The 26,917-nt window shown below is 44.3% G+C and overlaps 2 protein-coding genes across 2 annotated transcripts; both read left to right on the top strand.

Annotated features, from left to right (window-relative positions):
* Positions 1 to 653: 653 nt before the first annotated feature.
* Positions 654 to 24,016, top strand: LOC144712143 (ubiquitin-like-specific protease 1D). The gene is made up of 14 exons (XM_078586331.1): positions 654 to 994; positions 1,263 to 1,314; positions 1,780 to 1,820; positions 1,889 to 2,145; positions 5,113 to 5,155; positions 14,843 to 14,919; positions 15,031 to 15,072; positions 15,178 to 15,273; positions 15,406 to 15,508; positions 21,615 to 21,709; positions 22,953 to 23,075; positions 23,199 to 23,310; positions 23,383 to 23,490; positions 23,579 to 24,016. The coding sequence occupies exons 1-14, from the start codon at positions 716 to 718 to the stop codon at positions 23,690 to 23,692; spliced, it is 1,542 nt and encodes a 513-aa protein (XP_078442457.1). The 5' UTR covers positions 654 to 715; the 3' UTR covers positions 23,693 to 24,016.
* On the top strand, positions 8,627 to 10,092 carry LOC144711997 (uncharacterized). Its single transcript, XM_078586173.1, has 2 exons — positions 8,627 to 9,680; positions 10,035 to 10,092. Exons 1-2 carry the CDS (start codon positions 8,627 to 8,629, stop codon positions 10,055 to 10,057), a joined length of 1,077 nt encoding a protein of 358 aa, XP_078442299.1. The 3' UTR covers positions 10,058 to 10,092.
* Positions 24,017 to 26,917: the final 2,901 nt, after the last annotated feature.

Below are 26,917 nucleotides of genomic sequence, written 5' to 3'. Positions count from 1 at the left end.
GTGGGAATTAAAGAGGAGTTAGCAATGAAAATTACCTACTATATAATTATAAAAAGTTGTATTAAGATTTTAATTAAATCCTATATGAGTTACCTCAGGTTTGTTAGGGCTGAGATTAAACTTCATCCAGATTTCACATCACTGTCAAGTTAAAATCACACTAGAATGATAATTTAAAGGAGTTTAAGTATGAAAATTATCCACAACATTTATATTGGTATTTCAGGTGATGGGAAGAGTGCTCGGGAAGTAAATATGAATTTAAGTATGAAAATTACCTACTACTTTTATATAAGTATGAGAAATGAGGGGAAGAGTGCTTAGGAAGTAAGTAGGAAGTATGAAAATTACCTACGACATTTATATAAGTATGAGAGATGATGGGAAGAGTGCTTGGGAAGTAAATAGGAGTTGAAGTATGAAAATTACCTATAGGACATTTATATAAGTACGAGAGACGATGGGAAGAGTGCTTAGGAAGTAAATAGGAGTTAAAGTACGAAAATTAGCTACTACATTTATATAAGTATGAGAGATGATGGGAACAGTGCTTAGGAAGTAAATAGGAGTTTTAGTATGAAAATTACCTACTACATTTATATAAGTAGCTGTTTAATCGTTACATCCCATATAAGTTTGCTTGGGTTTGTGAGGGCTGAGAGTTTCTGCAACGAGGCTCTTCTACGCCGCGGGTTGGGCGCTGTTCTTGCTGGCGATGGGGAAGAAGCCCCTCCAGATCCCTTGGAGGAACCTCCTATCAGATAGAGAACGGCAGGAAGGTAGAGAAGCGGAGATTCCGTCGGAGGAGCCCAACTTTTCCTCTTGTATGACTGATCAGGAGTTGGCGGATGGAATCGAACGCCATCATAAGCATCTGTCGTCGGATGTTGCTTTGAAACTGCCGGACGGGGGAAGTAAGCTCAAAATGAGGCTTAAAATGATGGAGGAAGAACGGGATCGGCGCCAGAACTTAGTCTGCTCCGTCAGCGAGAAGGTACGCGCTCGTATCTTCGGTTTGATAGGTTTTTTGGTTTTGGGTTGGGGCAAATTTTTTCCTTGGTGGCTTAAAACTGCAGTGACACACTAATTTTATTTAACTGACATCGGGGACAGCTGCACGCGGCGTAAATTGTTGAATGAACGCTACCTGATCTTGAATTTGAACGACGATTCTAGTTGATTTTAAAGGCAAATGGTAGCTTTCGATGTTATCATCCTGGATTTATTTTCATACATTACTTTTTGGCCTCATTTGTTTGCAGGATGGTGAAAAATGCAAGGACGGAGGACGCCCGAAAAGAAGAAAATCACCTGGTACGGTTGCCATCATTTTTTTGGTTTTTAGTCAGTACGAGGGGGATGGAATTCCTTTTTACGAATTCAGAGTAATTGAAAGGTAGAGAGAAGGTAAAAAATAAAATATTGATGATCTTGAAGAAATCTCCCCGTTATGTGGACAAATGCTGGATTGATAAGACGTTGATCCGTTCCAACTATATTTCTCCATGTCTTCTTTATTATGTATAAAATCTTTGTCTTCAAACTTGCCCAATGAGGAAATATTACACAACACCAAACTTCTTTTTCGTTTGGCATTACATTAGATACTCTTTCGAGTCACTTATCCTAAATGTCACTCTTCAACTCACTTGGAATGACGGTTAGTTCATAGAAATTCTTATCGTTTCTTATTTACGTCATCAATATTTAGTCTTGTACACTTCTGCTGCATATCAAAAAACTTCAGCTTGTATGCTACATTCCTTTTTTGGCTTGCAGGTTCTTTTGGTTCTCGATTCTCTGAACTGCTTGAAAAAAAGGTACATTAATAATAACTGTGTTTGTCTCTGTGAGGTGTTCATTGATTGGAAGTTACCTCTATCAATAGGTAACGTCTAGAAATCATGAAGCTCATAGAAAGGAATTAAGTGTCATGTGCAAAGATGGCAGTAGTGATGTTGGCAGATTGGGTTGGAAAAAACATAAAAGTAAGGGATCCTCAAGATCATCACCTTTTCGAAGCCCAAGAGGTGTTACTAGCAGAGACAGACGTAAATCTGGTGGCATTAAACCCCAGGGGATTGGCGTATTTGGAGGTTCTTTTCTTCAGCAAGAGAAAGGATGCACGAGCTATTTCTCTGAAAGGTGTACATTCGTGATATTATTTTTTCGTTCCTCTGAACTTAATTTCTTCGTTGTTGTTAGAGGAACCCAGAGTAGAACTTTGAAATGTTTTTTTATAGTGCGTGATAGAGTTTTGGCGGAACACTCAACTATTCAGTTCATTTCTAGAGTAGGTTTGTAAGAGTCTGGTGATTTTTAGTGAAAGAGAATATAAAAAACATGACAAGTCCATTCGCCAACTTCTGGTATCTTCTGCTCCTGCATGAGCTCCCGGCTTGCTTTCCATTTTCCAAGAGAATTTGTACAAGATGATAACCGATGTCCCCTTCCTTCCCCTCCAACTATTCTCTGTTCTTCCCGTTGCATCTTCTGTTGCCACTTGAGGATCATTTGACGGTTCAACTTTCCCTCTGCCTCTCTCCCCCTCCCGATCATGGCCTTGGCTTTCTTTTGGTATTATGGCGGACTGGGCACCTTACTCATTCATTTACTTTACCCTCGTTAGGGGTATACTATTATTAATTCCTTGTAGATCCACTTGGCACACAAGTGGAAATGATGTAAAACTGTGTTATTGCCCATGCTGACACACAAGGTTTCTAACCCCGTATTTTGTTCCCATGATACACAGGCTTCTAATCGCATTGCCTGACTTATTTTGAGAACATCTTGCCTGTAAACTTTTATGCCTTGATAAACCAAGCCTTTTTTTGATAGAAGAGAGAGAAGATCACCTGAAATCACTTATCAACCCAAAATTAATAATAAAATATATGTCGGTGAAAATTACATGCCCGGTCAGCCTGACCCCCTTTCCCTCCTGTTCTTCGTACTGAACTACTTGGATATACAATTCACTCCATCATGTAGCACTGAGTCCAGGGACACAGTCTTTCCCTTAAATACCACCTCATTATGGTGCAACCATAACGTCCAGAGCACCACAAGGAACCTTCCCCATCTCAAATGTCCTCTGCCTACACTCCCCCTGAGTGATTCTCAACATGTCATATCTGATGTCACGTCCACCTGCTTAGCTTCTGTGATCTCCAAATGGCTTGCATAAAAAGACACTCAAGAAACAAGTGAGAACAGTCTTCCTCTCCTAGGCCACACATGGGACAGGCTGTCGACGTGTCCGGGATCATTCACCTTAGGAGAACACATGCCATAATTTGCCTTCCAATAAGCAACCATCCAAAAATCTGCACTTTTAACGGGACTTTCTGCTTCCATAGGCGTCTGCATGTACAAACAATGTCTGCATCTTCTGTCGTACTCTCCCTGATCTTCCTGTAAACCTCGCGAACTGAAAGCAGTACGCCCCTCCATACCCAAGTGCCCCTCCATACCCAAGTGCCCCTCCATACCCAACTTCAACTCCACAAATTGATGGAGTTGAAGTTCTTCAACTCCATCAATTTGTGATTGTACTATTCAAGAATGCTACTTAGGCCTAGCTTAGGGGAGCCGGGCCATGTGGGACGTTCAGGCGCCCATTTATTTTGTATCTTCGTTCCAAAAAGAGAACCGTCATGGGGAATGCTTCATAATGCCCTTCCGTAACATACTAAGACGGAAGCTTTTTGATAAGAAGAAACATAACCAACTTTCTTTGCGCTGAAATGGGTAAAATATGCTTCAACTAGTTCAACACAGACCTCCATCTCCAAGGAGCTCTAAAGTCCCTTTTTTCTGATGCTACCCAAACGTCCCATTGGTCTTAGCTTTGATATCAGTGTGACATTCTTGACTCCATAATTGTGGAATATACATTAAACTATGGTAACTATTGTGCTGCATGTGTCTCTGGCCCTCATCTCTCTTTATTGGTTTATCAAAAATCCTAATGATCCTTTAACCTTTGAGGGCATGACTTCCCTGATTTGTGTTATGATCTACTCCCTCTAGTAAGCGCACCAGGGGCATTATAGTCTTTCCCTTCCATCTGCATTTCCCTTTAAGTATGTAGCCCTCCTTGTCCAAGGGCAGGGATCAAATTCCAAGTAGTGTTACCTCTTTGGTAGCATTCATCTCCCTCGACGATGTCCACCCCGTCGGGTCTCATTCCATCCGGCGACGCCCACTCCGCCGCACCACCACTGGCCTCATCTCTTGGGGTCGCCCATTCCGCCAGGGCCAGCTCCCTCCTTCTCCGGTTATGTTACGATCCCCGGGCAGGGATCATATCAGTTTGCCTCCATTATCAAACAAGGGATGAACCATAACTTTAATCAAGAAAACGAAGTATAATTGTTTCCTTGGTCAGAACCGTTACCATTACAAGGGGATGAAAGAATTTGAGTTGTTCATACTGATCTTCAGAGGAACTAAGAAAGAAGATATTTATACGGTTAGCCCACTAGGAGCATTTTGGTCAAGTAGAATAAAGGTGGAGTCACTTGTCTTTCCTTTTGATGTCTAAGTCCGTTCTCCCTCTGCAATCCTTGTCTGTTGTGATTGTCACTACTTCACTGCATCTTCAAGCGGCTTGTGCTCGGTCGATCGCTACCACCTCTTTTTGACCCCTCCGATCATTCCTATTATACTCTCCGACCCCAGGAACATCTACTCTTCTCCTCTATTCCTTCCCTTGTTCTGAACCTACTTCAAGGTTCTTATTAGATATTTCCCTCACTGCCTCCCCTCATCTTGCCAAGCAAAACCTAAAATCCCCTTGCGCAAACTTTTTTTTGGATTGTTACTGCCCTCAATAAAACCTTTTTGTGTATTTCTTTGAAAACTTATATGTACGTATACCTTTTGTCGGAAAGACTAGAGCTGTTAGAAAGTACTTAAATTTACGGATTTTTTCTAAATCAACATGGTCAACTTCGGTTTTAATAGGGGTCAGCAACTGACTGAGAGACAGTTTGGGAATGTAAAAGAAGAAGAGGATTAACTTGTTGTTAATTTTTTATGTATCGAGATTGCCTCTGGTAATCTGGTTTCGTTCATCCAATTCTAAGAAGATTTTATTTTTTGCAGAAGAAAATCTCCGGAAAAATCTTTAAATTGCAATCCAATGAAGGTAAATGTTCTCTCGATCAATTTTACTTTTTTGTAGATGTTAAAAAAATATTTATCAGTAGGTTATTTGTTCTTTTTCTTAGTTTTGAAATATTTTCTTAATTTTTTGCCATTGGCTTTTCTTGATTTTTTTAAATCGGTAAACGTTCTTGCCATCAAATCATTATTTTTGTTAATAGTGGATGTGATGTAGGTTACTAGCTCTCCAGTGTTATCCGAAGTCTACAGCTCATTCTAATTATCGTAGATAAGTTGATGAAATCTTCTTCACTTAAGTTTTTCAAGAGGCTTGATAATGATAGATCCACATAGTTTTCAGGGGTCAGTATGCCTTCAATTATAGATGTTCTCACCTTATTTAAGGTCATCTTAGAAATAAATCTGGACAATGTACATTCCTCAACATATAGCTAGGGGCTGAATCGGGACAGTCATGTGCTTCTAGTCTGAGGGGAATCTACTTTCTGGCATGGCATTTGGCAGACCTTTCCTTAAGCATGGGAATTTGTTGGCACCAAACTTGGGGATGGATCCTTTGATATTGGTTTGACTACTGGTCGGCTCAAGGCATCCTATGAGAGGAGTTTCCGAGCCTGTTTGGCCTTGCATGGAATCTGCACAATAGGGCATGCGATCTTAGAGGTTGTTCTGTCAGATCAGAGTGCGGAACGGTTGGTGGGGATGCAACAGTCACTATTACATCTCAGACCTTTGGATGGGGCACAAGATAGCTTGGAGTGGAGAGGCATCTCCTTTATAGTCCGAGATGCCTGCATGAAGATCTGAGGGTGATTGTCTGAGGGTCAGACAACCATCGCTACTTGTAGCATTCTATGATTATAGAAAGTTCCTGTAAAGTTTCCTAGGGGACGACTTGAGATACAAGCCTCACAGACACATGGTGCATTCTTTTTTGGCAGAATGCTCTATGTCCTCCAGACACATGGTGAGGAAGACTATTGTCACCTTTTCTTTGCGTGCCAGTTTGCCAAGGTGATATGGGCCTTGCAGCAGATCCCAGATGTGGATGTCTCCTAAGAGGAGGCCTTCTGGGCCTCTCCCAAGGGATGCAGGTCCAGGAGGATGTGATGGGGAAGACCTCTTGAGGTGTTGTGGGCGTTATGGTTGCAAAGAGGTAGTTTTGAAAGGAAGGATGGCCACTACAGACAATGTGGAAATTCCTGTTTCTTATGGGTTTATAAGTGAATTAAGAGGGGGCATTCTGGTCTCCCAGTGCACCTAACATCCATAATTTCAATACCATCAGGTTGATCGCCTTACTTGGGTGATCTTCCATATTTGCTTCAAAAATGGTCGTTCAGTTAACTAATAATGTGTGCCTTTCAGACAAGGTTTCGGAATTCCTGATTTTTTGGTTTTTATGGATCCAAAGAGGCTTCAACGTGAAGGAAATAAATAATGACGACTTTTTGTTGATTAAAAAATGCTAACTAACAGCAGTTTCCAATGTGGTTCTGACACATTTGACACGACATTACCAAAGAAGGCATGAACGGAAGATGAGTTAACTACAGACACGTATGCACAGTTCTTTCTACAAAAACAGCCACGTGTGCACAAAGAATTACATGTGGACAACCTATAAAAAGATGGAGCGGGAAAAGGGAACGATATATTCTTCAAGACTCCCGTGATTTGGCCGTTGATGGCAGCTGGGGGCTGGAGCAGCAGGGTGAAGCCTGCTGAACCAGAGAAGGGAAGAATCCTTCTGGATTCTCTACTTTTTATCTCTCCTTCGGTTCTATTCATTTCATACTATGAAGACTTCCTCATCCTTGGATCACTAGATCCATATTGCAGGATTCTCATACATTCCTTGGTCTTGATGCAACCGATCATATCACCTTCTCTGTGGTGGATGAGTTGTCTTCAGTGCAGCTCCGTGGAGACTCCTGTTGATGGCAGCAGCAGCAAGTTTTGATTGAAGTCTGAATCAATTTTAGGTCGAATGACCCATACTATGGAGTTTTACACCTATCCCCTTGTATGGTTATTAAATGAAAACCGTAAAGGGGTGTGAGGGCGAAAATATAGAAAACACAGAACCCAGTATTTTGCTATGATCTGACACTAACAACCTCTAGTTTTTATGTGATCTGTTAGTCCGTAGCAGAACCTGATGGAAATAACAACTCCATACTTTCTTCAAAAAAAAATAATAACTCCACACTGGCTTCTAGCCCTGGCTTGGTGAAACAGGTCCTTAGGTTGGCCTGGACGTGTCCCTTTGGCTCATTGCTGACAGGTCCTCCACAATAACTTATCAGATTATTAAGATATAAACAAAAGGGAGAACAGTCAAAGGTGGAGAGGGGCGGGGACTGGAGGAACCGGGTATGAAGGGGGGAGGATGGATACAATTGGCCGAATACGCCATGAGTGGCTAGTTGGGGAAGTTGGGGGTGGCTTCACGGCTCTAGAGGAGGTTAAGACATTGGGAAGTGTGGAATCTGGAGATTAGACACCAGTGCTTTTTCCATTTGGGGGTTTCCTGTGGCGATGTACGTAGTGATGTGAGGATGGACACAGTTGATTGGACGAAATGGGACGAATAGATGGTGTCAGGTTCGGCCGACGGACAGGGCTCCCGGTGGTGAACCTGTTGTATTTTGGAAGCCTGAAGAGTGATGATGATACTGCCACATTTGGCGTTGGTCTCCATAGTCAGGGCTCTCCACACTACTGGACCTCTTTGCAAACCGTTCCTGGCGTCATGTCAGCCATGGGAAATTAACTTTTGTTGGTCTTGGGTTATCAGAGAGGACGCTGTATGCTCTAGCGCCTTGGGGACGCTGATCAGGATATTATCCATGACGGGAGGTTGTCTTAAGACTACAGAGTGGCTTCCCTAAATTGAGAAGGTGGAGCTGAGGTTAGAGGGGTTTGTTAGTGTGACGTCATAGGGTTAGTGGGTCCCTGTTCTATAAGGCCCACTAACCCCACTTATCCCTTAACTATTCTAGGGTATATATACCCTCTTCTTGTAACTTGCTCATTATCAACGAGTATTCTTCTTCTTCTCCCTTGACATGGTATCAGAGCCCTAGGCTCTTACTCGATTTGGTCCCTGTGGAACACGTTTTTTCCACAGTGTTTCTTCTTCCACGTTGTTTCCAAGTGCCGCCGTCCGCTGCCGTCCGCTGCCGTCGGACATTCGTCGGACATTCATCGGACATTCGTCGGATTGTCTTCGGACACTCTTCGTCGGTTTTCCAGCGGTTGATTTGCGGTTTCTTTCATCTTCGATCTGCCATATTCATCTTCGATCTGTTCTTTCCGGCCGGAAATCCGCCGGAAAACCGCTGGAAATCAACCCTAACAGGCCGCCGGAGGGGTCGCGGACGGGAGAAACCGTCGCGGACGGACCAGACTCGTCATCCGTCATCCGACGCCGTTTCTTCTGTCCTCCGACGCCGTTTCTGCTGCCTGTGCACCGTCCGTGTAACCAGTGATGGCAGAACTCAAACCGACTGCCTCGAACGTCGAGAATTTGCCCGCTGACCTTACCTACACAGAGGCGGACTTTGCGGACAAGCTTCCCTCAAGCAAAATCGGCACGCCACTTCCCGTCCCGGTGGACAGTCAGCGCCTTCGTGGCCCGAACATCCTACACTGGATGACATTTGTCGAGACCACTCTGCAGGCTCGTCTCCTCTTCAAGCATTGCACGCATCCACCTGTACCGAAGACGAGCCCGTACTTCTCCGCATGGCAGGCCGAGGAGCATTTCATCCGCGGTTGGCTTCTCAATCAAACCCTGCATCCGGAGATTTACTCCAAATTCCGGAACCGCCTAACCGTCAAAGCTTTTTGGGACCAAGCACGTTCATTTGGGGGTTCCGACCAGAACAATTGGCGTCTCTTCCGGATCTCGACTTCCTTGAGCAAGATTGTTCAGGGAACTATGTCTATCGCCGACTATGCTATGGCTCACCGGGAGAAATGGGATGATATTGACTATTATGCCCCGGGTGAAGGGACGGACAATGCAGATCGACGTGTTACCGTACGGCTCCGTCTCATGGGATTCTTGGCTGGCCTGAATCCTGTGTATGATGCCATCAGTAGTCAGGCCCTGAAGCGCGCCGAAGGCCTTCCAGACTTCGACTCACTTGTCCAGGAACTCACTGAAGCGGAAAGCCATTCTCAGTTTCGGCAGTCCACTCCCGTGGATCCCATATCGGACTCCTCTGCCCTTCTCACCCGCCCATCTTCGACTCCCACTGGACCGGGACCGGAGAAGGTACTTCCAAAGTGTGATTACTGTGGGAAGTTTGGGCATATCAAGCCCAACTGTTTCAAGCGCCTCAATCGCGAGTCCCGGGGCCCGCCAAAGAAAAGAGAACCTAAGGAAGCAAAGGACAAGGCTCTCATTGCCGAGACCTCTACTTCTGGGTCTACTTCTGGGTCTACTTCCGTCGACCAGCTGATGGCAGAGGTAGCCCGTCTCACCACCATGGTGTCAGCCATGCAGTCCCAGTCCACGGCTTCCTTCGGCAATTTCGGTGGGTCATCGTCTCCTTCATCTGGTGATTGGTATTGTGGAACGTCCGCTCTCACCGCGCCACTTCTGTCGGATACCACCTGGGTGATTGACTCGGGAGCTACCGAGCATATGACTCCGTTCAATCACAGATTCGTGTCCTACACAAAGCATGTTGGGTCGGTCAGTCCTTACAGCGGTGGAGGCAGACTTGGTCGCCGGTATTGGGGCAATCCATGTGGACGGCCTCGGTGTCGTCACGAATGTTCTGCATGTGCCATCCCTTCGTGCTGTGCTTATGTCTCCTCAGCGTCTTGTTGATTCACTTTATTGCTCCTTTCACCTTCAGCCTGATGGGATGTTCTTGTCTGACAAGGTGGGGAGGACTATTACGATTAGACGGGACCGAGACTTGCTGCTGCTGGACGGTGGGGCAGTTCGTGTCTGATGATACAGCGGAGCCAGTGATGCTGCGCGCGCAGAGGCGTGGTCACCTCCAACTTGCCCATCAGCGGCTGGGACACCCGCCCTTACTTATTCTACAGCGTTTGTTTCCGGATTTGTGTAAGGGGTTGGACCTGAAGACGTTTGTTTGTGACAGTTGTCAGTTGGCGAAGCATCGCCGTGCTTCTTTCTCTCCATCCACCTCTCACACGACAGTCCCACTATATCGGATTCATAGTGATGTGGGGAACTGCTCCACAAGCCGGCCTCAAGGGACACCGGTGGTTTCTGATTTTCGTGGATGAGGCCACTCGGTATACCTGGACTTACCTTCTTGTGGCGTGTCGGCTGTTGCGGCGACTGTTCAGCAGTTTGTTGCGATGATTAAGACGCAGTTTGGTCGCGTCAAATTCAGCGGTTCCGCTCCGACAACGCCGAGATTTCTTTAACATCGAACTGGATTCGTTCTTTGCCTCTCAGGGCATTCTTCACGAGTCGTCCCTGTGTTGCTACTCCGAGCAGAACGGGATTGCTGAACGTCGGATTGGCTATGTGACATCGACGGCTCGCACCTTGTTGCTGAATTATAATGTACCATGGAGCTATTGGAGTGAGGCGACACTTACGGCATCTCACCTCGTCAATCGCCTTCCATCATCGAGCATCGAGTTCGGCATTCCTATTGATCGGATGGAAGCGGCCTTCCCGGACGTGAAACCGCACGGACCTTCTTCCACGAGTCTTTGGATGCACGCATACGTCCACGACACCACACCGGGCTTGACGAAGCTCGACGCCAAGGCACTAAAATGTGTCTTCGTGGGCTATTCTTCGCTCCAAAAAGGGTATCGTTGCTACCACCCGTCCTCTCGACGATTCTTTGTTTCTGCGAATGTTACGTTCGCGGAGTTCCGACCCTTTTTTGGAGCCACCTCCTCTTCACCTGGCCCTACGCTTGGTGAGGATCCTTTGTCTCCCCACTTGGAGATAATTCCTTTTACGTCTGAGGAACCCACAGTTCCTAACTTATCTCCTCCTCCTGTTCCACCTTCACTTGAACTTCCTGCTCCTCCGTCGGAGAGTCCTTCGGTGGCGCCTACCGTGGACCCTTCTACGGACTTCTCCTTGCCATCCTCATCGACTTCGCAGTCCACTTCTTCTCATCCCCCTGATGAGTCTATCCTGCTTGATGGATCACCCTCTCCTGCTTCCGCTCCTCTGTCGGGTGATCCATCTCCTTCGTCCTTATCTGACGACGACGACGATGCTGATCTGCCCATTGCTATCCGAAAAGGGGTTCGCAAGTGCACCAGCACTCCCCTCTATCCTCTTGCGCACTATCTGTCTTTCGAACGGCTGAGTACTCCCTACCAGCTGTTTCTCTCCCGCATCGATTCGGATCCCGTACCACGCTGCCTTGCTGACGCTATCGCTTCTCCTCGTTGGAAGGCGGCGATGGACGAAGAGATGCATGCCTTGCTCAAAAATCGTACTTGGGATGTCGTGCCACTACCACCAGGCAAGCAAACCGTGAGCTGCAAGTGGATCCACGCCAAGAAGCATCATGCGGATGGCACTCTTGAGCGTCTCAAGTCTCGGCTTGTAGCGCGGGGATTCACGCAGTCCTACGGTGTTGATTATTTCGAGACATTCTCTCCGGTGGCCAAGATGGACACCGTTCGACTGTTGCTTGCACTGGCGGCCCACTTCCAGTGGGTTATTCGGCAATTCGATGTCAAGAATGCCTTTCTGCATGGGGATTTGACTGAGGAAGTCTATATGCGACACCCTCCTGGGTATCCGGGCCCACCGGGGACAGCTTGTCTCCTGCGCAAGTCTCTCTACGGACTGAAGCAGTCTCCCCGGATGTGGTTCGGACGATTCTCCTCCGTCATGCGTGCTCAAGGGTATATTCAAAGTAATGGTGATGCGACTCTCTTCTTCCACCATGGACCTGGAGGATTGCGATTCTCTCGGTATACGTCGATGATATGTTGATCACCGGGTCAGATGTTCAGGAGGCATCCCGCCTTTCTGCTGCTCTTGCTGCCGAGTTCGAGATCAAGGCCCTTGGACCCTTGAGGTACTTTCTTGGACTGGAGGTGGCGTACTCGTCTCGAGGTATCTTTGTATCCCAGCAGAAGTATGCCGTTGATTTGCTGAAGCTCACAGGCATGGTTGACTGTGCACCGGTGAGTACTCCTATTGACCCAAACGTCAAATTGGGCAAAGGGGAGGACTCACCCCCGGTGAATCATCGCCAGTATCAGCAGTTGGTGGGGAAGCTCTTGTACCTCACTCATACGAGGCCAGACATCAGTTTCGTCGTGAATCTTCTCAGCCAGTTTATGCATGAGCCACATGAGATCCATCGACAGGCAGCCCATCGGGTCCTTGCGTACCTGAAGGGCTGTCCCGGAAAAGGCTTGTTGTTTCCTTGCAGCTCCGACAAGACCGTCAAAGTCTACACCGATGCTGATTTCGCTGGGTCGGTGACCGACTACCGATCCACGACAGGGTACTGCACTTTTATCTTCGGCAGTCTTGTCACTTGGAAGAGCCGCAAACAAGACAAAGTATCCCGCTCCAGTGCGGAAGCCGAGTACCGCGCTCTTGCCGATGGGGCCTCGGAAGGCCAGTGGATATATGGGATACTCCGCGAGTTACGCGTTGAGTATGCCGCCCCAATCCACTTCTTCTGTGACAACAAGTCTACCATTGCCCTGGCGAAGAATCCCGGTCAACAGGGTCGAATCAAGCACATGGAACGCGACCGCTACTTCTTCAAGGAGCGGATGGACGAGGGGATCTTCGACCTCGATTTTGTTGCTTCATCCGACCAGGCCGCCGACGTACTCACCAAGGGACTGTCCAACCCCCTACTTGTCCGTGCAGTCTCCAAGCTCGGCATGGATGATATCCACACCTCACTTGCGGGGGGCTGTTAGTGTGACGTCATAGGGTTAGTGGGTCCCTGTTCTATAAGGCCCACTAACCCCACTTATCCCTTAACTATTCTAGGGTATATATACCCTCTTCTTGTAACTTGCTCATTATCAATGAGTATTCTTCTTCTTCTCCCTTGACAGGGTTGCAGGTCAAAGTGCTATTGAGGGGGGACTGCCTTGTGTCGTTGCATCAGGTGCTTTTAGTGCTCGCATCGTTTACCTCTTGTTCTTGAAGCTCCGTATAGGTGTCAGCAAGTGCCTAGAAGGCTTAGTGAAGAGATCTCTAAAGAAAAGCTCAAGATGGGAGAAGGGAGGGGAATGGCCCCTGGATGTTAGGACATGGCCTCCAGACTGTCCAACCTGGTGGGGCTGGGGGTAGTTGAAGCTACAGGCCATGAATCTTGACCTATTGGCCAAGTGGTGGGAAGATTTATGGGACTGGAGGTAGATGTGGTAATAAAGGTCCTGAAGGACTACTGCAGAGTATGTGTGGCCTGAGAGAACATGCGGCTCTGGTCAACAGGTCATCTGCATTTTGGCAGGGACTGAGGCAGGTGTTCCCTCAAATCTGAGACTTCTTTGGCCCCAAGCTAGGGGACGGCTCCACATTCCACTATTGGCTGAACATCTGGTCGGCTTGGGGACCTCTAGGTGAATAATTATCATGTCTATTTGCCGTTGAGCAGATTCCTCTGGCCTCAGTTTGGGACTGTTGGATGGCCCCTGGAATCCCCTTTTCATCAACAACTTGTAAAACTACCGGGTGGAGGACCTTAAGAGGATGCAGTGGGCCCTTCTACATCCGAGACCATCGTGGGGTTCTCAAGATGATGGGATGTGGACAAACATACCCTTCTCTGTCTGGGGTGTATATGACCGTATCAGACACATACGAATTGAGGAGGAACTGATGACCATCCATGCATCCAGAGTCATATGGAAAGATAAGATCCCCCTAAAAGTGCAGTTGTTTGGTTGGCTGCTGCTCAGTTGAAGGCTAGTGACATGTATCTTCAGGAAGAGAAGGATCCTGGAAGCCTCACCAGAGTTTGTTATGTGCACCGGGGTTGAAGAATACTGCTCCTATCTTTTCATGGAATGTCTGTTTGTCTGAGCAGTGTAGGCCAGCCTGGCATTCACAGGGGTGAATGTCTCCTCAGTGGAGAGCCTTCTAGAACTCTAAACAGGGTGGTGTATCCAAAGGGCAGGAGTTGGGACGGCTTTTTGTGGTGCTCTGGTAATGTGACTGCATCATAATGAGGTTATTTTCAAGGGAAGGGAGGCAGCGCTGTATGGCATTGTTCAAGACGTGGCAAGCCTTATTTCATTTTGGTTTAGAGGGACATAAACAGAGGGTGTGGGGACCTTCTGGGTCACACGTGTATCTATCCATCTTATTTAATAATCATTTCGGGATGATCATCATTCTCGGGTGATCTTCCTCTCATCATTAAAAGGCAATAGTCACATTATCTACTTTACCAGATCTCCAATGTTTTGTAAAGCAGGCTCTGGAATTTGTGCTCAGCTGTTCTGAGTATAAATATGATCCGAAAACCCATTTTGTTGAAGAAATATTCATTAATGGTTTTCTTCAAAAAAAAAATTCATTAATGGTTGAATTCTAAAAATAAACTTAGAAGATCAATGAATAACCTAGCTATCGGATAGGTTCAACCTTCACATTTTATCTCTATCTTTTATGTGTAGGAAATACGACGATTTTTTTGTAAGCAATGAAGCTGTTTGTAGCCACCTTAACAAAAATAGGGATCTCTATTTGTATTTTCAGGTTCAGGATGTGGTTCTTCTAGATGAGGAGGCACAACAGGTTGATCAGCCGAGAAAAGGAGAGGAGACTGATGACGGGTGGGAGGAAAAACATTCTTTGTCTCTACCTTATTGGTGGATCCATTTATTTTGGTTTCCCCACAAATTTTCTTGGAGGCTAATTTGGTTGATATGTTTTTTTTAGTAAAGGTTATTATCAATCAAGGAGAAAAAAGTTTACTTCCCTTCAAGGTTTGCCCTCTTCATACACCCAACAATTTACAGAAAGTAGGTTCTATCCGATTTGCATCAAAGAATGTAGTAATTTTATTTTTTATCTGTTGTGCACTGGATCAGGGATCACCCAGAATGCGTTGAACTTTGCCATTCAGATTTGAAATGTCTGGAACCTGAGTCCTACTTGTCGTCAAACATCATGAATTTCTATATCCTGTAAGTCATTTGACTCTCTTTCTCTTGGTCTGAGTCCTTATTACATGGGCTCTGAGAAGTTTCCTTTATTTAAAACTCGGTTAAAATTTTTAACTGGTATCATTTTTATGTTCTCATTAATCTTCTATGTAGCTATATTCAGAGGGAAATGTCTTCTTCGGGTAAGCCTAATGAAGAGTACCATTTTTGCAACACATATTTCTACCGCAAACTTGAAGAGGCAACCTCTAAGAAGGTAACAATATTTGGACGCGCATTTCTTTCTCGGTAGTCTTCAATATTTAATTTTTTCCATACGAAAGTTTACTTTCAAGTTTCAAAGTATTATCTTGAGTTGTCAGCATTGACGGTATTAGATTGAGCTCATTTTTATGGTGTTCATCAGTGATGGAACTCATACTACTGAGAAGTATCTTTCAAAATATGTATAGTTTTCATTGTGTCCAGTGACTATTGTTCTTGTGGACGATATTGCGGTTTGAAAGATTCAATGGATGCCATGTGAGTAATAATAAGTTTTCAAAAGATACAGTTCATTCCTGGATATTGATAATAACCTGAGAATTCGTATAGGAGAAGATAGGGACAGAGGAGGGAGAGCCTGCAGTAAGATTGTCGCTCGGAACTCGGATGGAGGGGAATAATGCGGTAAGATCATTGGCAGAGGGAGGAGAGAGTGCAAACTGAACATGGCATGGGAGAGAAGTACGGGAGCATGGCCTATTTGCCTTATTAAGCCAGATGATCAGAAATATTATGAAAATGTTTTCTGGCTTTAAATGTGACCGAGGCTGATGGTCCTGCCTGGAGTCTCCCCTTGCTCCTTATTTATGTCTTCTTCTTGTGCTTCTTCATGTCTTTATTTACTACCACGAATCCTGACATTTCTGTTAGACGCCTTGTCATTTATCTGATCATGGCCAGGAGGTAGCATTGGCGAATTTATATAAATCCCTTTGTACAGTGTGGTGGAGGAAAGTATGAGGGAAATAAGAAGAATGAGCTTTGGAAGCTCAGCAGATAGTCTGGGGAGAGGGAGCATCCTCTCAAATCATCACCTTATCTGTGTTCATGTTTGCCATCTATGAGGTTGTTTTCGTGTTCATATCTCTCTTCATCTTTACATCCGTTGGTCCCGCTGTCCATAACCATTCTAGCCTTCCTCAGTGCATGTTTGATATCGGGAACAGCACCTTTATGATAGCCAAATACAGTTAACTCGTGTTAGAAGAAACTCAACTAATCGTTCAACTTATGTCATTTGAGAATTTTTAACTGTCTGGTGGTGCCCAGCGATAACGAACTTTCCTGCCTATTTATTGAATAGGACCTTATGAGGCCTGAGAGGGCCATCAATGATAGATGGCCCCAAAACTCCAACTATTTTTTTTGAAACTTCCTGAAACTCCACTGTGACTCTACTGCTTGTCCTATGGTTGGCATATTTGAAGAATTTCACTCAAATGTCCTGGATATGGGTGCACATCTCCAGAGCATGGAACGGGAAGCACCTTGCCACTACCACATAGGCCGCCACTCCATCTGCCACAGCCACCATGTCTACCTGCTAGAGTTTGTAAAAAGTAATATGTTTCTATTCACAGCAAAGGGCTGGTTTTCAATGCCAGGTACAATGGAAGAAGATAACGGGTGCATAGAGGATGGCCCAATATCAGGTACATAAGAGGCACCATAAACCCTTTTCTAACATCCCCCACTAGCGAGGTGCGGACGCTGTTCATACGAAACTTGGAGATCAATGTCGAGAAAGTTGAGGCTGGGAGACTCTTGGTGAAGAGATCAACAGTCCAATTAGACTAGCTGACAAAGCAGATGTCAATTACTATGCTGTCCAGTTTTCCTTGATAAAATGACTGTCAATCACCACGTTTTGTTCTTACTTTTCTTATGGACTGAGCTCCCAAATACAAAGGTGCAACACCCAAACATGGATGTCCAATCCGCAACTGAACCATTGTAGACTGCATTGGTGTAGATCTCTATGGTCTTGTCTGCTGTCTTCTGGAAATTAATACCCTGACTGGGGTTCCCATAAAAGATTGGCAATGACACAGTGTTCTGCTAGAAGATAAATTTCTTAGGGCATGGATGAATTGGCTCTACAGGCTAACATCAAAGGTAGTATCTGATCAGGTGTGAGTTTAATAAATAAAGTTCCTGATCAGTTGTTGGTAGGAAATCACATTGCATTGGTAGACTATCACCTCTTGTGAGCAGCTTTATATTTGGGTCCCTAGGACTGCTGACAGGTGTGCATGACAAAAGTCCAACTATGATAACTCTGACATATATTATGTTGGGAGACAAAGATACCTTTGCTTGAGTATGCCACCTCCATACCAAGAAAATATTTGAGTCTGCTCAGGGATTTGATATCAAACTAGACAGCAAGGGACATGCTAAGACGTTTGCTCGTCTCCAGGTCATTGCCAGTGATAATAATATCATCAACATAGATGATCAAATCTGTTACCCAGATGTGCCATGTTTAATTATAAGGGCGTGCTTGCTGTTGTTTTGCTTAGAGTTTTCTTTCTTTCTAGCTGTAGTGCATCACCCAAACCTCATCTGAGCGGGCTATTTAAGTCTTCATAGAATTTTTTTTAACTTGCATTCAACTCTCGAGCTTCTGGCTTTATACCTTAGAATTACAGTCATGTAGACCTCTTCCTCCAGGTTGCCGTGAAGAATTGTATTCTTCACATCGTACTGCTGGATCTCCCTCCCCAAATTTGTTGAGGGCTTCTAGGACTTTAATATTCCCAATCTTGGCCAAGGAAGGAAAAGTTTCTTTAGCAGTTTGCACCATAACGTTATTAGCTCTTTGGCCAACAGATGGGTTTTACACCGTTACAGAGTGCCATCTGGTTTGTACTTTAGTGTGTACTCCCACTTGCAGCCAACTGCCTTTTTCCTTGAGGGCAAAGGAACCAAGTGCCATGTATGATTTTTTTTTTGAAAGCGCAGATATCTCCTTGTGATACACTCTAGGTATCGATAGTAGAATTGGTAAGAATTCCAATATAAACCTCAATTCCCAAATGTACGTTAAGGAGAATGAGATCAAGAAGATAGACAGGAACAGACGGCCCTCCCCCTCAAAGACGAGCTCCGTCCGCGACTCAGATCGAGACGGCTTCTCCAGAGATGCAGCTCCTTCCACGATCTGGTTCCTTCTTTCTCTTCTTGAATGGTTGCAGTGATTTGCAGTCAGCGATGCTCTCCCGCTGTCGACCCTGACGGGGTGAACCGTCGCTTCTTCCCTCCAAAAGTAAGAATTGCCAAAAGTGTTAAGGTGGTTCTCGACCACTTTATTTATAGTGTCCAACCAAGTCTGGATCTCGACTTGGTCAATGTCCGGAGTAGGCAGTGCTCCGACCTTGCTTGTACTTGCGCCTTCTTTGGTATTTTCTTGAATAGAACTTATCACCTTGTCCATGGCACAATGCCACTCAGTTGATGTAAGTGCTTCTTTAACCGTTCTGATAATTGTCAGACTCAATTCTAAAAGGAAAGGGCTGGTATGGTTTGCTAAATGATCATTAGACACATCATTAGATATGGGGTAGAACTGCTTCTTGGTGCAGTTCCTGTTGGCCCTGCAAAGAGCAATGGGCCATTACAACTGCTCGTCGGCTCGTTGGGTACCTGCATCAGGGGATCTACAGGTGGATATAGGTTCAGCCGCTTCAGTCGGCACTGGCTTAAGATCTGCATTTGATGGTTCATATTGCCCAGGCAGCAAGACTAAAGCAAACTCAGGTGGTGCAGAACGGGTGAGAATTCGTAATTCTTGCAAGCACATGGTTTGACTGGGTTGATCCGTCAGACTACAGATGTTATCTAGAGACTAGGTAGGGTAACAGGAGAATTGACTGGCCTTTGTCAACTATCATAACCATTGAAGGGACTGATTCATCAAAGGGTCACACTAGCTGATATGAAGAAATGTTTTGTTTCTGAAAGATAATATTGACATGACTACTTGGTGGGTGTGTTGCTCACACATATGCACTGAACAGACCTACCATCAAGCTTTCCCACTAACAGCAACTGCTCATGCACATAGGCAATCCAACCAAACAACCTGGGTAAAATATTGCTTGTCGGTTTCACATGATGAAATGTGCCTTAGAACTTCTTGATGGGTAATTTTCCACTATATATGTATTCCCCTTTAATTGGGTATGAGCGAGCATCACTGCAATTATTGGTTCTTTCCTCTGATTTCATCACAGCAACTGCTAATGTTCTATATAACAACATTAGTAGCTGGTAGATTCTCCCAGTGGCACTTTTCCAGCTCTGTCCGAGCCCAAGACAGGAGACCCTATGTTAAGTGGTGGAGCTTGTCCGCCTTCAACATTTCCGGGATCTTCAAGAAGAGATAAATTTCTTCATGTACTCCTGGGCGTTTGAATCTGTTGGAGTTGGTCCAGCTCCTTCCTGCCCAACCTAGAACTATTGCACGGCATGAAATCCTCCTTCAGCTCATGTACAGACGAGCCTCAAGACTCCGGATGCAGGTGCCCCACATCCTCCGAACGCTGGCACCACAAAGATCGCCGGAGTGGTAGTAGCCGGCCACTTCCACCTTCTCTTGTTCCAGGGTTTGAACGCCCCAAAAGTATCTCCAGATGTTGTATAGGTAGAGAAGGTCCTTTCATGCCTCCAGTGCGATGTGCAGTCCGCATCAAATTTCTAACTGCACATTGGACACTTGGCTGAAAAATTGCACCGTACACCCCACATAGGCCTGTGCGGTGCGGATGTGGGATTCTGTCCCAATTGTTTTTAAAAAGAATTATTCCCTCTCTTCCTTTCAAGTGTATCTCTCTCTTTCGCGTTCTCTCTGCTCTCCCTCTCTCTCTCAGATCATTATTCTCTCTCTCACTTGCTGCCTATCTCTTCTCTCCCTCTCTCTCTCGATCATTCTTCTCTCTCTCACTCACTGCCTAGCTCTTCTCTCCCGCTCTCTCACTTGCATGATGTCTCATTCTTCCCTCTTTAACTCGCTCTCTCTTCTCTCCCTCTCTCAGTCATTCTCTGCTCACTTGCTTTTCTCTTCCTCGCTCTAGGTTGATCATTTTTATCTCTATCCCTAGCTCTTCCCTGCTTCACTCTCTATCTCACTCGCTCCTCTCCCTCTATCTTTCTCTCGCTCCCTCACTCCCTCTCTCTCCCTCTCCCTCTCTCTCTCTCTCTCTCTTCTCTACCCATAGTTTTACATCGCTTGCTCTCCTCTCTCTCTTCTCCCTATAGCTTTCTCCGTCTCTCTCTCTCTCCTCTCTTTTCCGTATAGCTTTCTCCGTCTCTCTCTATCCTCTCTCTTCTCCCTATAGCTTTCTCCCTCTCTCTTTCTCTCTTCTCCCTATAGCTTTCTTCCTCTCTCTTGCTCTTCTCTCTTATCCCAATAGCTTTCATCCCATCTTTTGCAGTCTAATCATCTCTCTCTATTGCTCTTCTCTCGCTCGCTTGCTCCTCTCCCCCTCTCTCTTTCTCTCTTCTCTCTGTCTCTCACTCACTCTTCTCTTTCTCTCTATGTCACTCTCTCCTCTCTCCCTTTCTCTCTTTCTTTATTGCATTTCTCTATCTCTCACTCGCTCATCTCTCTCTCTCTCTCTCTCTCATTCTTCTCTCCCTCTCTCTCAATCATTTGTGCGATGTTTAGGAAGTTGCTACGACCTTCCCTATGCATAGGAAGTTGCCAACCTCATCTTCCGCATGGGCGCCATTGCAAGAGGTTAGTGCTGGCAATCGTAGTAACGAATTGGCGTTTGACGAAGGGGCGCAAAAGGTCGCTGGCGGCCATGGCACTTTGTGAACTGTGGCCCTCATATTTTATTTAAGATCAAAGAGCTTCTGGCTATGATACTGTGTAGAAAATGAAATACTTCTCATCAAGAGTGACGTATCAAGAGTAAAGAGGAGATTAAAGAGGAGGGATAGAATGAATGATGTATGGGCCTAATCTCATATACTTTGGTGACTTGAAAAATCTCTGAAGCTTACTTTTTAGGACTACAGCTTTATAATTTTTAAGTGACATTATTTACGTTTCAGCTCTGTCCAGACAAAAGAGCACAAATCCAGTTTTGCGTTAACAGTTCTAAACTTTTTAACATTTTTTACAATCCTCGAGTATCAACGAGGAAATCATTTTCAGTTTGTGTTAAAATTTTGAACTAAGTGCAATGATACATTTTGGAATGAATTACTTCTCCAATTACTTTTTCGTCTGTGAGTTTCTCGTTTTTTACTTTCATCAAGAGTTGTTTGCGGAGACTTACGTGCATCTCTGCTCAAAAAATGTCTAACAGGGGGAAATCAGGAAACACCTCACAAAATTGAGAAGATGGTGGAAAGGCGTCAACATATTCGAGAAGTCGTATATTTTCTTGCCAATTCATGGAGAGTAAGCCTTGTTACATTAAAAACTCTCTGTGACAAGTAATCTGTCATCTATTTGCTGGAAATATCAGATTGATAATCTTCAAATCGTTATTCCTAGATTTCCCAAGACAATAAAAATTTATCCATGACAAATAGGAGAAAATGAGTTGTCCGGTCTTAAATTGATTATAACTCACTCTTTCAACAAGCATGACGACTGCCTTTGAGAAATTGATTGCTTTCGATGTTTACTCAACTTTGCTGTTAGGAAGAAGAGTGAGGGATATTGATGAAACCCTCTTGGCTTATGTACCTGACATCTTAAGCATGGGACTTTGATATCGATCTGAGGAAACTTATATGAAACCAGATCGAATATCTAATCAAATGGAATTCAAAATCTTGCAGTAGCAGTTGATCAATGTTGATAATAGGCACTTCCACAAATCAGAAGGAGAATGTTGTGTAAAAAGAAAGATCAAATGGAGATGAACGTAGATAGAGGCGATGGAGATCTCCTGCAAGCTCTCCCCTTCCAGTTTGCAGGCCTGATCCTGCTCCCCCGCCTTCAGTTTGCTCTTAGCAACTGAATTCTTGAAAAAATTGAGTCATACCCAGCTCTTTCCCGCTTCCCTTTATTTATAATCATTCCTGCTCTTCTTACACGTATCTGCTCTTCTTCCTTTGGTAATGCTTGGAGAAGAAGAAACGTTTTGTATCAGACTTCTGTTCATTGTATTTAGGCTGAAATTGTATGTACATATGAACTGATGAGTGCTCTCATTCATTTTTCTTACTAGGGTTTGTAAACGATCCCAGTTTCCTTTGGTAATGCTAGGATGATTCGTTCATATCATGATGAAGATGACAATGGCGATTTGTCACGGTCTCATCATCGCCTTGTGATCATCTTGTCTTCGTCCTCTCTTCATTGTTGTCCTGGATGCCGAACCCAAGTTCCAATTCTATCCCCAAGATTCTGGGTTGAATGTGGAAGCAGAGTTCTTTTGTTCTAATGCATGCTTTTATAAATATTCAAGGAATCGGATACTGCTGCAAGTCATCAGATCAGATAAAGAAACTTAGTTTCACCTATTGGAGAGGCTTTTACACATTTTTTGAGATCCAAGTTGCTGTAGGTCTTAAAGAACCTGTTTTTATTTTAAAAGTGCTGATTTTATTGATTTTTGGTGGGATACTGTTTTCCAGCGTTTTATTTGCTAACAATAATCTTCTTCTCTTTTTCTCCTTTTTGGTGGTGTCAGTTTGCATTGGAGCTTAGTAATAATTTGTATTCCAGCCAAGCAAGACCAGTTTGGCCCTATAGTCTTACATTTAGATTCTTTGCGGTTCCATTCCAGTGCCCAGATCTTGGACAATGTAGAAAGGTGACAAATCATATCAACTCCCCCATCAAGTTGTTGTATTCATTTTTTAAACATAAGTTTTAATTTAATTTAATTAAAAATATTTTCATTTTCATTTTAATTTTAATTACTTTCAACCTGCAGATATCTTAAGGAAGAATGGGCTTATTTGGAAGAAACCACGCCCCAGGATCTCCCAATCTCCAAGAGACCTTGGCTGAACCTGCCTAAAATGATTGAGAAGACAAGAATCGCAGTAATTAAAAATACAACCATCTCATCTCATCCCAGACATTCATTCTTCCTGATCCGCGCTTGGTTGTCGCAGGTTCCTCAGCAGAAGAACGACTACGACTGCGGACTCTTCGTGTTGTATTTCATGGAGAGGTTCATCGAAGCGGCGCCTGCCAGGCTCAGCCGCGAAGATCTCGCCATGGTGGGTGGTATTCTTTTTTATTTTCTAAAAGAATATTTATGATTTTGCACTCGTCTTCTCACGGGAGGAGCGTGAGCATGTTTCGCAGTTTGGAAAGAAGTGGTTCGATCCGGAAGAGGCTTCGGGGATGAGGCAGAGGCTGAGGGATTTGCTGCAGCAGTTGGTCCAGGACTCTTCCCAGCCAGGTGAGGGGGAAAGGTGAGGCCCTTCTATTGTCCTGGCCTGTGCGGTCGTATTTTTGGGGCTGTAAATTTTTGGTATCTCCAGAATGGGGTCTCACTGTCTATTTTGGCTGCGGTAGAATCTTCCTCGGCCCGAAGAGGCTGCCTCTTTCTCTCTTTGATCACCATCTCTCTCTCTCTCTCTCACACACACACACACACCTCCCTTCACCAGGAGGGGATGGTTTTTTTTGTCTTGGGGATGAAAATGTGTTCCATCCAGAGCCTTGGGTGTTTGACAAGATGTAAATTTGTCCACTGGATGAAGAACCGGATGATTTTTTTTGTTTTGGCACAAAAAATCATACTGTACTTGCACGTTGCACAGGATGTGGGATGCATGTACTTAAATTTTATTTTATGATTTTTTAATCAAAATTTAAAATTTCTATGACTTGGATGCCAGGGTTGCACCCATTTCCCAATTGTAGGGAATATTTATCATCTCCCAATGGAATGGTTCTGGATACAGATTTTCGGACAGGACAGTTCTGGACGGGACGGTTCCCAGACAGGATGGTTTCGGTCGGGACGTGGGATGAGACAAACTGTCACAAACCATCCAGTGACCCGGTTCTGGACGATCGTCTTTATAGTATACACAAGTAATAAAAAAGTGAATACTCAAGATACGGGCCACAGAATTTCTCAATTCTGAAAGAAGGTACTTATTAGATTGAATGGAATTATTTTGCCATATCCAGAATAATACTAATCCAGAATAATACTTGATAAAAAAATAAGACCAACTAACCAACCAATAAAATGCACTATATCTGTGTCTCTCTCTTCCTTGCTGTCCATTTTCATCTCTATTTTCTCTTCTTTTCTCCCCCTCCCTTCTCTCCTCGTGCTATATACCTCTCTTTTCTCTCTTATCTCTGGCTTCCTTCTCTCCCGCTCTCATCCCCTCTCTTCTCTCCTCTCTCCTCTCTCGCTTTTCTGTCTGTCTCATCCTCAGTTTGTCTCTCCTCTCTCTGTTCTGTCTTCCCTCTCCTCTCGTTTCTATTTTCCCTCTCTCTCATCCTCTCTCTGTTCTCTCTTCCCTTCCTCCTCTCTCACCTCTTATTTCACTCCATTCTCACTTTCCTGTTCCTCATATCTTTTCTCTCTTCTTTTTTCTCTTCTTCGTTTTCTCTCTCCCTTATCTTCTGTTTTCTCTTTCTTCTCTCCCTTCTCTCTTCTTCTCCCTTTTTCCTATCTTCTCTTTTTTTCTTTTTTTCCTCTCCCGTCTCTCTTCTTTCTTTCTTCTCTTTTCTCTCTTTTCTCTCTCTCCTCTTTTGTCACCCTCTTTCTCCCCCGCACAATTTTCTCTCTTCTACTTATTTCTTTTTCCCGTCCTCTCTCTTTGTTCTCTCTCTCTCTCTCCATCTGTTCTCTTCCTATCTTTTTTCTATGTTCTTCGCTTCTCTTTCTTCCTCTCTTTTCTCTGCCTCTCTTTATTTTCTCCGTTCCTCCCTCATCTCTCCATCATCTCTTTCTCTTCCTCTCTTTACTTTCTCTTCTCTTCTCTCTCTCCCTCTCTATTTTTTCGCTTCTTCTCTCTTTTCTATGTTTTCTTCTCTCTTTCTCTCTATCTCTATATTCCCTCTCATCCTATCTCTTTTCTCTCCCTCTCTCTTTTCCTTCTCTTTCTCGATTCTCTCTCCTCTATATTTTCTATCCTCTATTTTTTCTGTCTATTCTCTCTTCTTCTATCTTATCTCTCTCTATTCTTTCTTACCCTCTCTTCTCTCTCTATTCTCTTTTCCTCTCTGTTTTCTCCTTCTCTATCTATTTACTCTCTTCCTCTTTCTTTTTCCAGTCTTCTCTCTCTCTCTGTTTCTCTCTCGTTTCTCTTCCTCACTTCCTCTATTTTTCTATGTTCTTTTATGCTTTCTGCTTTCTCTTGTCTCTCTCTTCCTCTCTCATCTTTGTTTTCTATCACCCTCTGTATTTTCTCTCTTCCTCTCTGTTTCTGTCTTCTCGCCTCTTCTCTCTCCTTCATTTGGTCTCACTCTCTCTATTTTCTCTCTTCCCCTGTCTCATTCTCTCTATTTTATCTCTTCCTCTCTGTCTATGTCTTCTGCTCTCTCTCTTCTTTGTTCTCTCTTTCTCCCTCCCTTTGCCCCCTTGTTATCTTTCTTTTATCTATCCTCCTTCTCCTCTTCTCTCTCTCTCTCTCTTTCTTCTCTTTCTTGTGCTTTCTTCTTCTCTCTGTTTTCCTCCTCTTTGTTTATTCTCTCTTCCTTTCTTTTGCTCTCTCTTTTCTTTCACACGCCCTCTCTCCTCTTTCTCTTCCTCCTCTCTCCATTCTCATTTTTCTTCTGCTTCCCACACGCTCTTTCCTCTCTCTCATCCTTGCTCACCTCTTTCTATCTCTCTCCCTCTTCACTCTTTCTTTCGCTGTTCTCTCTCCCTCAATTTCTCTTTATTCTTCGCCTAATCCTAGTCTCTTTTGGGTTGAAAGGCTTTATTCAGGGTTGAGTCCCTCTAAATACTTCATAAAAAAATTAAACCAGTGTCTCAACTTAATTTAGATGAAGCCTCTCTTTCTCTCTCCCTCTCTCTTATGTCCTCTCTATTTCTGTGTCTTCTACCTCTCTTGTCCCCTTTTCCTGTCTCTCTGCTGTTCACCCAACTGCTTGTGTCTGCTTCTGGCTTAAGGTGCTTTGAATGATCCTAAGTGTCCCATCTTTTTGCTGATGGGGAAGGTGGTATTGGAAGTCTGAAGATGGGATAGATGGGCAGCTTGATTCCTATCTGATGCAGCAGGGCTTGTGTTGGAGGTGTATTTTTCTCTTTCCGGACTGGTTATAGCTAAAATTTTATCGGTCCTACTCCCCTCAGTCAATGTGACTTTGAAGTTAACCTCAAATTCATTTAGAAATCTGTTTCAGTATTCTACGTGCTACAAATCCTCAAAGCATCATCTTTAATTAAAGACACATTCTGATCTCTTGTAACCTAATTCACCCTTTTGAACTCCAACATCATTTAAGTTAGTTGTTACTAGATGTTTGTCTTAAAAGAGTGAATCGCTACAGGAGATTGTCTGCATTAACTTTTGCTTGAAAGACATGGTGGAAATATATATTAAGGGGTATACTTTTATTTCATGAGATTTAAGAAGACAAACCTGTTCTAGAGATTGGAAAACCAAACAGAGGATGAGGTTCTAAGGCAGGGAGAAGTTATACAATATTTTATACACTGTTTAATGTTGC

The sequence above is a fragment of the Wolffia australiana genome, chromosome 14 (genome assembly GCF_029677425.1).
Source record: "Wolffia australiana isolate 7733 chromosome 14, ASM2967742v1".
NCBI lineage: Eukaryota > Viridiplantae > Streptophyta > Magnoliopsida > Alismatales > Araceae > Wolffia > Wolffia australiana.
This window is presented reverse-complemented; position numbering and strand designations above follow the sequence as displayed.

Coding starts and splice junctions, on each gene's coding strand:
- LOC144712143 (XM_078586331.1), top strand. CDS start 716: ATGGGGAAGAAGCCCCTCCAGATCCCTTGGAGGAACCTCCTATCAGAT. Junction 5,156..14,842: donor TAAATTGCAATCCAATGAAG/GTAAATGTTCTC, acceptor TTGTATTTTCAG/GTTCAGGATGTGGTTCTTCT. Junction 14,920..15,030: donor GGAGAGGAGACTGATGACGG/GTGGGAGGAAAA, acceptor TTTTTAGTAAAG/GTTATTATCAATCAAGGAGA.
- LOC144711997 (XM_078586173.1), top strand. CDS start 8,627: ATGGCAGAACTCAAACCGACTGCCTCGAACGTCGAGAATTTGCCCGCT. Junction 9,681..10,034: donor GGCTTCCTTCGGCAATTTCG/GTGGGTCATCGT, acceptor TTGTCTGACAAG/GTGGGGAGGACTATTACGAT.